The sequence below is a fragment of the Gymnodraco acuticeps genome, unplaced genomic scaffold, assembly GCF_902827175.1.
Source record: "Gymnodraco acuticeps unplaced genomic scaffold, fGymAcu1.1, whole genome shotgun sequence".
Classification (NCBI taxonomy): domain Eukaryota; kingdom Metazoa; phylum Chordata; class Actinopteri; order Perciformes; family Bathydraconidae; genus Gymnodraco; species Gymnodraco acuticeps.
Genome location: NW_022990003.1, coordinates 596,053 through 609,253, shown reverse-complemented (window position 1 = coordinate 609,253; position 13,201 = coordinate 596,053). Strand labels below are relative to the sequence as shown.

General features: G+C 40.0%; 1 protein-coding gene and 1 non-coding gene across 2 annotated transcripts in view; one reads left to right on the top strand and one right to left on the bottom strand.

Annotated features, from left to right (window-relative positions):
• Positions 1 to 384: 384 nt before the first annotated feature.
• atp2a1 (ATPase sarcoplasmic/endoplasmic reticulum Ca2+ transporting 1) overlaps positions 385 to 13,201 on the top strand; it is a 44,742-nt gene continuing 31,925 nt past the window's right edge. The window contains 1 exon segment of the mRNA XM_034212953.1: positions 385 to 639. Coding sequence (XP_034068844.1) covers positions 545 to 639 — 95 coding nt within the window. The 5' untranslated portion in view covers positions 385 to 544.
• trnar-ccu lies at positions 11,012 to 11,084 on the bottom strand. Its single transcript has one exon. It is a non-coding gene; the product is annotated as a tRNA-Arg (tRNA).

Here is a 13,201-nt window from a genome sequence, read left to right as displayed (position 1 = left end):
TGGTATTTATGCTGGTCTACCATACTGATCTTTTAAGTAGGCTACATGTAGAAAGTTACAGTGTAGGAATACTCTGTTATAGTAAAAGGCCTGTAAAATACAAGTTCCTCAAAATTGTATTTAAGTAGGCTACAGTACTTTAGTAAATCTCCTAGTTACTTTACAACACTAGTTATGTTTAGCACTAATATGGCCCCTTAGGCTATACTGAACTCTCAACATTCTCCACTTACATTCTTCCTTATCAATCAATTAAATATTTCAGTAATGTCTATTTGATAATACTTAGTTAGTTATATTCCCGTATGTAATCCCTATATAATTGTTCTGTCACTGTACTACTGTCCTTCATTTAAAACTTTATTTGGATATGAACTAAAATTAACAGGAAGTTTTGCAAAGCTTTTTTGCCAATGAGGACAAGTCATAGTGAATCTGAGTCGCCATGTTGAGCTAGAAGTTGGCCGAGGCTAGTTGCTCCACATTGAGCTACACAAACATTACAACAGTGGGAACCAAGTCAAAATGGATATTGTGGTTGAGCATGTATCACAAAACTGTGAAGATATCTCCCTGCAGAAGACATGAGATCACCAGAAGTGCCGGTTTAATCTTGATTAGCATCTCTTCAATTGCCAGGTAAGCTAATGTTAGCTTCAGTTCTACTTTTGCTAAATTGCTAAGCTAAGTTTATTCCATTTAAAACACGTTGTGCCTATTTTTAACTGTGATTTGTGACTATTAAGTCTCTCAAATATGTTTTATGCTTAAAGTGTAAATCTAATTGTAATATTTTTCATGTTATCAAAAAAGGAAACATGGGAAGTTTGTTTAATGTACTGGTATGAAGTTAGTTTTTGGTTGGAAATTCACTTTCCCAATTCTTACTCCCCATCCAATGACACAAAATCAATGCAGCATTGTATAACAACGCTGGACAACTAGGACGTACCTCTTTTTTTAATTGGAAATAAGTTCTTTTTTGTGTGAATATTTGTATGGCAAAATCAGCAGTTATTTAATTGAAAACCTCTATGTCATGTAACCTAATGACGAAATCACTTAAAACTTAAAAAGTAGCACACACTTCTTTGTATGGAATTTTCTTTATTTTATATGAACACCTCTATGAAAAATCAGCAGCTAATTTTAATGTTTCGCTATTCATTGGGAAACTAAGGCTAAGGTCTACACGGAGACGAAACGTGTTGAATCCGCTAACGTTCTCTCGTATAGACGGTTCGCCCACACAAGGCCGACACGGAAACGCGGATTCAGAGCCCGATCTGATAGCCCTGTGATAACGGCTCCCAAGGTGGGTAGATCTGCGGACGAAACGCTCTCGGGGGCCAAACGGCTCCGTATGTACGATAATTTCCTGATAGCGATGACGCCATAGCCCCGCCTCTCCCCACCTCTGTCAAATGGGAGGGCCAGGCCCTCCCATTTGACATTCCTGCCCTCCCCCAATAAACACGTTTATTATTTATAAAAATTAAAAAATATATATATTTTATTTTTTTAATTATAAATAAACTGTGAACTTTTATGCTACGATGTATGTGATGTCGGAACAAAAAAAAAAAATCGCAGGCTACGTCAAATAAATGCATGTGTCTCGTCAAACCCCGGGACTGAGTTAGCGATGATCTTGGGGTTAATAAACCCAAGCAGGTGAAGCTGGATCGTTATCCAGGGAGATTGTTTTCAGGAAAGAAGCGCACTTTTGCCGCTGCATGGTACACAACAGACCGGCTTGAATATTCGTTAAAAGCAGACGCAGCCTTTTGTTTCCCCTGTAGACAGTTTAAAGTAAATACATCTTCATCTGATGCGGCTTTTACTGTCAAAGGTTTTTGCGACTGGAAACATGCATTACAGACTGATAAAGGACTGCTAAGGCATGCCGCATCAAAAGAACACATTTCATGTGAGAGTTTGTGGAGAGAGAGACAGATACGAGAGGAAACAAATAAGGAAATGAGTACTTTGGTGCAGATCAGCTGCACGGAGCCGTTATTACGTGTCAGCTGTCGTTGATATTATAGCTTTTTTTAGCTGCAACCAACTCCCTCTCAGAGGTGACTCGATTCACTCCACAGCATGTCCGAGTCAGGCAGTGCATAGAAACATAAACATGCCCAAGGCGGGCTAAACAGTTCATCGTCTCCGTCTCTACTATTTCTCTCCGAGTGCAACGATGAGGAAGCTGCCATCCGTAACCAGTGTGCCTTGCTCGTGATTTACCAGTGTTTGTGCTGCCACGCACACAATGTTTCAAAGTGGTTGCTATGTTGCCCTTTATTTGTGTATGTTTGCGATAAGTGTGCGTCTTTACGCAATGCCGTTGGCCTTGCTGTTTGATATATATTGTGCCGCAGGCCCGCAGCACGTGACGGTTTTGTGTGCCCTCCCATTAAAATCATATGCCCTCCCTTTAGATTTGTTCTGGCGCCGGGTCTGTGACCATGATACAGATTTTAGTGCAAAAATCTACAGCTCCTCTACCACAACCATCAGCAACAAGTGGACATGGAGAACTACATGAACTACATGTTGATAAATCCACCACGGAGAATAACCAGAAGGGCAGCCAGCAGGGATGGGTATCGTTAAGGTTTTAACGGTACTACTACTTTTATCGATACCGCTTATCGATCCGGTCTTTTAACGGTACTCTTATTGGTTCTTTTGGAGAAACAAAAAGGTAAACTAACTAAACAAATTGTGAACAAAACTAACGTTGCTTTTTATTTAAATGAAATAAATAATATTTCACATCAAAAGAAACAACAGTGTTTTAACAAATCATATTCAATTATGTGATGATAGAACTGTAAACAGAATAGCTGAAACTTTAACAAAATAAAGAGTAACTCAGTTACCTCTAATCATTAACCCATGTTTGTATCATGTAGTTAACTCCGTGTGTTGCTGCTAGCATACATAACACCTGACGTGGAAACGTTACTCGTGGATGGGGCTACAGAGCTGCTAGAAAGACAGTCCGGTGCATTCCTCCGTCTGGATGTGGTGCACTTTTGCTAAATGTTTAGACAAATTGCTCGTGTTACCGCCCTTACATGCTAAACTCTTATTGCACTTTAGGCAACGAGCATCGAGACGGGTAAAGTTTAACCACACCTCGGAGCGCGTTCTCTCCGCCATCTCCTCCGTGTGTTGCTGCATGTACATAATATAATACACATGACATATCTTTTTTACATGTCTCCAGTACCGATAAAAAGACCGATAACATTGGAGCTTAACGGTACCACGGTCTTTAATAATTCAGCTCCGGGGCCCGTTTAATACCGGGGCTCGGTACCCATCCCTAGCAGCCAGGCAACCATGGCAACCATGCTCGGGGGGTCTTCTTCGCTGCTTTTGTTGTATTTTGTGGCGGAAGTACAGCGCCACTTACAGGCCCGGCATATGTACTGCAGCGCCTCCAGCGGGTCGAGCGGTCTTGTGTGGACGGACACGTTTCTTGAGCCGATTCCGTGTGGATGGAAGACTTTTTTGATATCGACATCGGTTTGTTTTCATTTTCGTTTCCGTGTGGACGGGGCCTAAAGCTGCAGTTACCTGAATTATGTTGTTTATGTTTGCACACAAAACTCCTCTCAATCTGAACCTCGAGCGAAGTTTGGGGAATGAAGGTGCCAGGTAATTTAAACCCTTTCTAAAACCAAATGGACAATGTCAATGCAATGTTAAATTAGTGGAGTACTTTTTTAAGTATTGCCACTTAATAATTGAATTAATAAAGGAAAGGAAAAAGGAAATCATTGTAATTCCTAATCAGAAATACTTCATTGAGCTTTCTCTGTTTCTGCAACTCATTGCACTTGTGTGTTTGTGAGCACTGATGAGCCCACTGTAACTCAATTCTACAGAAATGTGAGAAATATTACAGAATGAAGAGTAACTTAGTGTATTTACTCAGCTAATATTGTACTTTTTACTCTATAACATGTATCTGACAATTTAGGTTACTCTGAAGATTCGGATTTCGATTAATAATACAAAAATATATGATCATTTATTAAATTCAGATAAAAGGCAAGCATGCTGATTTAGTGTTTTAAGTTTTGTAGATATTAAAGGTCACCTATTGTGCAAAATCCACATAAACATGTCTAAAGAGATTCGGTAAGTTTCAGGAAAAAATATTTGTTCACTTTTTGTCCTGATCCATTTACGATTTGTTGGCCTGTGTAACCATTAGCCAATCATCAACCAAGGTAACCCCCCCCCCCCACCTTATCACCTGAATCTCCTCCTAGAGCAGTGGTTCCCAACCTGGGGGGCGCCAAAGATCGCAGGGGGGCGCCAGGCCTCAGATGATTTGAGGCCAAATATCATATTTAGACTTTTTTTTAATTTTTTTTTTACATATAATTGTAAGGCAATACATGATTGTCACTAAAAGCCTTGTCTCTACATTACAATAAAATATAAAAAATAATTGATTAATTAATTTGAATAACAATTCAAGTTAGCTATTAAAGGCATAAAAAGACAGACATGTATAATTCTTTCTTTAATAGAAATGTTTCTTCTGCGCGTAAAGTGTCCAAACCAGGCTTTTCTGGATAAGCGCATTTTTAAAACATAGTCATTGTCCATGCCGGTTTCAGTTGGATTATTTGTCACAGTTGCTCCGATCAGATCGGTCTCCTCCATTTTGTAAATTATTTACGACTTTTGAATCCACATAAACACATCGGCAAAATCCGGCTTACTTTGAGCACGTGTTTTAAACAGTTTAATCCCTTTGTGAATTGTTTCCACTTGCGCCGTCCTTTAATTTCTTCATTCAGCGGGAATCCAAATGAATGAATCTTGAGTCCAATAACCATCAAAGTCACTCCAATAGTGCTCCTTAATTACGCTTTCATCCTCCTTTAACAAAATACTTCACATTCATCCAGTTTGTGACAGTAGTGTTAGTAGACATTTTTTAGACTTTTAAACTTTAAATACCGCTGTTGTGCGCCCCCCCCCCCCCCCTTGTGTGTGTATGGGGGGGGGGGGGGGGGGGGCGCAACTTCCAACAGGAGTCATTTGGGGGGGCTCTTGGGAAAAAAGGTTGTGAACCACTGTCCTAGACCTAGAGCACCAATGTGTTCTTTTTAACCAAATCTCTCTCAGAGGGGCGTGGGGAGGGGCTCCTTATTTTCATCTAAAGTAACAGACAGAGAATCATTACTTTGGAAACAGGGCTGAAACAGAGGGGATTATGGGATGCTACAATGATCTGTTTGGAGCCAAACACTTCAGAGACATGTTTTGTATCTGAGACCTATAATATATTGATGAAAAACAGTATAATAGGAGATCTTTAAGTATTTGTGATGCAAGATACTATACCCTTTGGTATTACAGGTACCTTTAAGAAGAGCTGAGTACTTTGTCCTCCCCTGCTGTTAAGTCAGATTCTTGACATGTCAGTAAGTCATTACACGCTAACCAGATATAACTTGTAACTCCACACTCACACTCTCAGCTGCATTAGCACACCACGATTACAATGATGATGATGAAGGAGGATGGGGGATGGTGACGTTGATAATTAAGATGATGAAGAGCAGGTGCGGGCCGGGCGCTGGACCTTCACAGCTTAGGTGCAAACACAGTGGGTTGCTAGGTAACAGTGTCCACCGGGGGGTCCTTTTAAGGCCTGGAGCTCGGGTGAGACAAGGGGTCGACACAACTCTACCTTCAAACCCCACAGCATGCTAAAAATAGACCAGGGGTGTGTGTGGAAAGTTTTGTGCGAAAATGATGGACAAAAACATGGAATAAGTATCCAGGTTTTCCATGCAAATGTATCTCAAATGTTCACTGAATTTGGCGAAAATCAGCAAAGAAAATGCGATTAAATGAAATGCGACTTGGTTCGTGGAGATTATCAGTAGGTGGCGCCAGTTTTTCAGGTCAAATATCATTTGCAGATAAGATGATGCCTTCAAATAAGTACTTAAATAGCCAACGATGAACCTCAGTGGAAAACAACGTAGAAAACTGAATGGAAATATTACGTGATATGTAATAATGGGAGGAAGGTTGCGTCAGATCTGTGTCGCGCGCTGAGGAGAAATGTTTTTAATTTGCTGCTATTTTTTGTCCTTTAGCAGAACAGAAGCTTTAGTGGACGTTGAAATAACGTGGTTCATGTCCGTCAACATTTTTTATTTGTCGTATTTTGCTTTTACCGATACACCAACTTTTCAACCTTATTTAATCATTTACATTTTTGCAATATATCAAAAAGTTTCCCATTTTTCTGCAATTTAATTTGTGCTTTTTAATACACATATTTAAAATGCACATACAGACAGATGGATGGAAGCAACCCCACTGACATCAAGTGTGCGTAGAAGGATGAAGGAGAATATTTGCGGTAGCTAATAGAAGTCAATGAGTGAAGGCAAAGTCTGACGCATCAGCCGAACGGTGCGTCAGGCCGCTGTAATACGAGCTTCTTTCTCTCTGTCTTCTCTGAGAAAGCTTTATCCCCTTTTGCCTTACTTTCCTCATGCACACTCTCACACCCCATCTCCTTTTATAAAAATACCCAAGGACAATCCTCACTATTAATAGGAAGTGTTGTCAACTGGCTCTGGAGAAATGAGACCTTCTGTTCGGCTAAATATTTTTGCGGTCCTTTGTAGCCGTGACCCCTTTCACTGTCAATTACCTTCATTTTCCAGGCCATTAAAGACAAAACAAACTAGCTTTATATATTTAGGACATGGACTTTTCAAATAAATTCTAATTGTTGTGTCACCAAACGTCCAAGAACTAACTGTTGCCATGTCGGCGTAAACTTCACTGCTTTTACTTTGTTTTTTCATTTGTTTTTGTTGTTTTGTTTCAACCATTTGACTCTGTAGCACTTTGAGTTTTGTTTACTCAAATTAAAAGTGCGCTTATAAATCAAATTGATTATTATTATTAACTACGGAAAAAAGATTTTCTTACTTTTATGAACAAATATGATCATTTGTTCTAGAATTTAAACATTAAATCGGCTCTTTTATTTTCCTAAAAAGCCATGGCTATTGTTTGTCTGTGCTGAGTGCCCACCGTAGGCTCCCACAGAGAATTGTGCAGTGATGGACTCATTGTTATATTATTTACTTGGCTCCTCTTTCAGCATTGGGCTCGTTTGGTTCCAGCTCCGGAGCGGTAATCGAGCTCCGTGCATACTGCGAGTGATTTATGGGCCCGGGGGTCACCGTCCTGCAGCCTTGCCCTCAGATATACCCCAACCTACAATCTGACTGCATGTACAGTCATCTGCATCCAGTGTTTTTGAGTCAATGCTCCCTGTGCCACAAGTGAGAAACTATAATATGGTTGTTAGCTACTTACATAGCCATTTGTCATTGGTTTATGAGATCTGTAAAAACTGCATCCATTGGTTTAACCTATGAACATGAATAATTAGATGTACATGCATTGTCATGATTGAGACAGTAGTATTTAGTAAAGTAGTAATCTACAGAAATATAATATCTTTATATTGTGTTTCACAATATTGCTTTTCACAATTTCTAAAAATGCTTTACACCTACACGACTGAACGCATGCTTTGCAATGCCTGCCGTATATTCACACAGCAGTTTGATGATAACAATGTCTCGTTTACTGCTCAAAATACTTTCAAATACTTACAGAATTCAACAAAAGCAGATTCTCATTTCTATCCGATCAAACATTGAGTTTTGTCAACTGAAACGTAAACTTTCACTGGCAGAAAACATCAACCATAGCTAATTACGTTAGCTACATGAATAGTTGTAAATTGAGTCTCCACTTGACTTGTATTTGGTAAAGCTGAGTTATGCTTGTGTTTAGCACTCAATTAATGGTCTCAAATTCTTAATTGATGGCTACATTCATGCGATTCTAAGTGAGTATCTCTCTTACTTAACACAGAGAAGAACTCCAAAGACAAAACTGTCGTGCCTAGTTATGCTACGGTACTCAACCTTTGTACAGGAACATTATTGTATCGTCATATTGGTGATTACTGTTTGGTGTGTGTGTGTGTGTGTGTGTGTGTGTGTGTGTGTGTGTGTGTGTGTGTGTGTGTGTGTGTGTGTGTGTGTGTGTGTGTGTGTGTGTGTGTGTGGTGTGTGTGTGTGTGTGGTGTGTGTGTGTGTGTGTGTGTGTGTGTGTGTGTGTGTGAGTCTGTGTATGTATGTATTCAGGAATAGGGCTTGGTTGGGGACAGCACTTAAAGCTTAGCACCATTCCAGTTAAACACCTGTCACACAGAAACATACACACACACACACCTGTCTGATGCATACCATACTCTCTGTCCGTCTGTGTGTCTCACACTCACACTTGAACATACTGTGGCATGCTCAGAAATGTTGACACTTCTGTCTGCAAGGTCACATTTCTATATTCTCTCGCATGGCTGCTTGTTTTTCTGATTAAAGATTGCATACACACTGCCAAGAGCATCTGACAGACATTTTAAGGGGGCTGTGGTGTGGTGTGTGTGTGCCACTTTAAGTTTCGTGAAAACGGACATCAGTTGATAAAAGCCACCTATCAAATTCAACTGAACCTGCAGCATCGTTCATTCCTCTTCATTTCTTTATCATGCACCTTTTATTAGACTGTTTTCATCCAATAAACTGGCCAAAAAAATGGTCTGCCACAGCTGGTCGATAAAACACAAGCAAAATGTCGATAAACTCTCTTTTCCTCCACGTCTCCCTCTCATTGATAGTGGACTTCCTCCATCTTGCTCAACACTCATGCATCATCCTGTCGCCGCTACTGTTTCTCCTGCCCGTGTGCACTCAGTCATTCCCAGCCTGCCCAGCTCAGGCCCGTATATGGCGGGGCCATCCGGCAGGGGAGCCACAGGGTTAAATATACTCTGAGGCTCCAAGAATGCCAAACTGCTCCAGCTAACCTGCCAGAGAGAGATGCACCACTGAGCAGGGGGGGGGACACAATTAGTGAATGCGCTCATTGCCTTATTAGCATAAGCATTTTCTACAACAGCTCTTTTAAAGGAAAGTCCCATCTATGAAGTGCATTCAGGAATCCTAAAAATCTACTTTTTTAAGGAAAATATGAACAACTCAAATTCTAATATTGCGTATATTTCCCTTAAGTTTCCCTTATCTACCAGTTCTCACACTTAATTTGTTCTGTTTTGGAATTTCCCATACACTGACAAAAGAATCCCCCAAACGCAAGACAGTATGTTGTATAGCTGCATAAATGTATTTTCATCATAAATATACATTCTTATTGTTATTTTACCATGACATAATTGCTCTCTCTGCATGGTCGTACCCAGGTTTTTAGAAAAGATGGGGTCATCCCAACGAAGCCTCAATATAGATTGTTAAAGCCTTATTCATACTGCAATTGTTTGGGTGATGGTGTAAGTTGTACAACCTAAGAATCTAAAGATACTGTAAAAATATTATACACAAGATCAAATGTAAGAGTCCAAATAAAAAAATAAAAGCAATGTCAGTGTGAACTGCACTTGTTAATACACCATACGTTCCAAAAAGGTCCCATTTATAGATTATCTTAAACAAGTTAACGGCTTTTTAAGTAGTAGTATGTAATTATTAGACAGCTTAAATACTCATTAGGAAAAGAACATCTGATATCAGTGGTTTGAACCCAATTTCAATTGGCTTTACTTTGACATTTCTGCAAACCCAAACAAGTTTTCACACTTCCACAAGTTATACATCAAAGAGATTTAAATGCGTAGTATTAGCAGCGCAGTAGCTGGAGCCGAGCCATTTATTGATGTCATAAGTCTTGTGCGGGATGTGTAAACAACACGCGTTGGCTCTGCTTCGTTGCAAAGCCCAATCTGATCTTCTGAGGGGGAAGTGGCTCTTCAGTTTCTACACTCTCCTTGGACAAGCGCGAAGGGCTCCCTCAGCTTGAGATGTGGTGACATAACAGAGCAATTGGAGAACCTGGAGTGTGTTCTCAGGGACACACTCACTTAAGAAGAGCGTCTGGCCTTGGTTTACACCCAGAGACAGTTTCCGGGGCACGTGGCAGTGAAAGTGATAAAGTGGGTGCAGGACAGGACAAGAATCATGAGGTGGTGAAACGGAGAACACGCAGAACTCAGCCAAGACATGGTTAAGATGGCAGGAGATACAAGTCTATGACAACTCTCAGAGCAGAGTTTCACATTTTGACGACACATTTTAAAGCAATGAGAAAGAGTGGGAGTAACTCTAACACACATTGTTTTTTCCAGCAATACTGTTTTGCCCAAAACAATAATTTTCAAACTAATAAAATCTAATTTATTCCAGATATAATATTATCATTAATGGGAGACCACAATTATATGCACTTAAAAACAGATTACTCTCATAAACGTAGCGAGATACGGTGTCGACAGACTTCATCGTTTGATTAGTCATAAGAATTCATAACTGTCATTACCTATTATGGATGCTGTTACTTTGAAGCTACTTTTTTAAAGGGGCCCTATTTTGCTAATTTTCAGGTTCATATTTGTATTTGTATGTCTCTACTGTGACATGTTTACATGCTATAATGTTCAAAAAGCTCTTTCTTTTTCTCATACTGCCTGTGCTGCAGCACCTCTTTTCACCCTCTGTCTGAAACCAGAGCCCAGTCTGCTCTGATTGGTTAGCTGGCCAGCTCTGTTGTGATTGGTCAACTGCTTAGAGATGTCCTGCCCCTTAGCTTATCACGTACAATGTGTTGGAGCGCTAGCCAATAGAAGTGTTGATGTCACTATATTAAAGAAGTAAACAAAAGAGTCCAATGGAGGTGTTTCAGGCAGGAGGGGAGTTTGGGAACATAACCTTATTAAGAAGACTGATTCAGTCTTTACCTCTCTTATTAATGTACACCAACTCTTGCCTTACACCAATGCCTTCCTGCCTTGCCTCAGGACTCTTTGGTAGTTAATGTTTTTTGTATTGATCCTAGTCCTAATGATTGCCACTATAAATGTCACCCCAGATGGGACTCGAACCCACAATCCCTGGCTTAGGAGGCCAGTGCCTTATCCATTAGGCCACTGGGGCTGTGCTTCATGTTCTTTTTAACAACAATACAAAACTATGTGACATAGGTGGTCTTTGTTTAAAGGTGGGGTAGGTCATTTTGGAGAAACCAGCTCGAGTGCGCTAGAATTTGAAAATACACAGCCGGAAAAAATCTGCCACTTCCTTACAGAGCCCCTCCTCCAACACACACGGACGCGCACATGACCAATGAGGGCACGAGATAAGTTTGTGCACAGATGGCAGGCGGACAGGCAGGTAGGCCATCCAGTTACTTTAGCCGGGCCGGCTAAAATGATTGGTCGTGCTTTTTACAGTACTACAGCTTTTTTTAAATGTATTTATTGTCAAAGTATTTAAGATATTCATTGCTATCGGGATGTTAAGAGCATTCCATGGAATATAGCAAAAAGTGTTTCTGAAATAAATTACATACCCCACCTTTAAGTGATTCTGCACGATTTAAAACCAACAAGCTGCTCGAGCAATGGTTTAGGTGTAAAGGGGGCAAATATGATTTTAGCCTTTGCAGACCATTTAGGATCACCAACTACATTTGTTCAAGGGCCAAAATGTATCCAATAGACACTATCGCGGGCCAGCGATTTTTATATAGTCCAGAATTTTGAAGTTGTAGACCGGGGGGTGGGGGGGGGGGTATTGAGTGTTCTGTAATCAGTTACTAAATACTGAATACATGGCTCTGAAAGTAATCAGAATACAGTTACATGTCTTAAACGTTGGAATCGGGTCTACTTTAACGTATTCAGATTACTTTTAGAATACTTTCTTTTTCCATAACAGATGGGTATGTTTTGGTGAACAGGAGACACGTATTTTACTGTTTTAATGGCTTATCAAGAACTCAAACACAACATCTTGGTGTCATTCTGGACAGCTCCCTCTCATCTGCACCCCACATAAAAAACATCACCCGGACTGCATTCTTTGTACTGTCTTAAAACCTTTCATTGGAATATGTTATGAATTGTAAGGTGTCCTTGGGTGCTTTGAAAGGCGTCCCTAAATAGAATGAATTATCATTATTATTTATTATCTGAAACGATGTTATAACTTTTAAAAAGTTTTCCAGTCACTTGACCCATGCATTCAGCAGCAGCAGGCCCAGTGCTTGAATTGGAATGAAAAAGGTGCCAGTACTCTAAAATCAGCAACTTTTTCAAGTCAATTTTATATATACAGCCCACAAACAAGAATTTGGCTACTATAATGCTGGTGGGTTTGTCTCTTTACTACTGTATATTTTAGAAAGGTTCACTGTACTTAACATTTTTTATGATAGGCAGCAGATATGGCTAAAGCTCAGTAAGGTCAATATTAACTGAAAATATAGCAATCAAAGTCTATATCTTCTGCTGAAGACACATGAAGCAGAGACCTTTCAGGTGAGAGCCCCTCTGGTGGTGTTCAACATTAATGACAAGGAAACAAAGCTCTGGTCAGAAGCATTTTTTATAAAAAGCTTTAACAAAATTAAGTATTTCTGTACATTTTGAATGCAATCTAACTTTCCAACTCAGAAAACGAAAAACGAAAAAGTGCCAAAAGTCTTCTCACATGGCTGAGCTGCTTTGCAATATACTTCACCACTGAAGAATACAAATATGTATAAAGTAAACTATGATGCAATCTAACTTTCCAACTCAGAAAAATGATAAAGAGCATGAACAAAGAACATGTAAAAACAAATGCAAAATTTGCACAATCTAAAATGAGAAACTGTAACTGCAAGTAACAAAGTCTGAGCCATGGTAAAGAGTTACATTGAACACCAAGCTGATCAGATAACTCCCTGGTTGGTCTGAAGTCCTTCTATCTCCAGGATCTGTACAAATCGGCACATTATGCCAAAAGTCTTCTCACTGGGTGAGCTGCTTTGCAATATACTTCACATTGTTAGAAAAGGCTCCAGAAGGCCTTGGGGACATCAGTATCAGGGGCTGGAGCTGGACAGGCTCTTTCATCAGCACTTCTCCTTCCCTTTGCCAGCCAGGACCTCACATACTGTTCCGGATTGAATTGTCCTAGTGATGGTCCATTACATTTAATGAAAACCAGGCTGGACAGTCGGCTGACAGAGAGAGCATTCCTTTTTGCAGTAAGGATATCGTTCATGC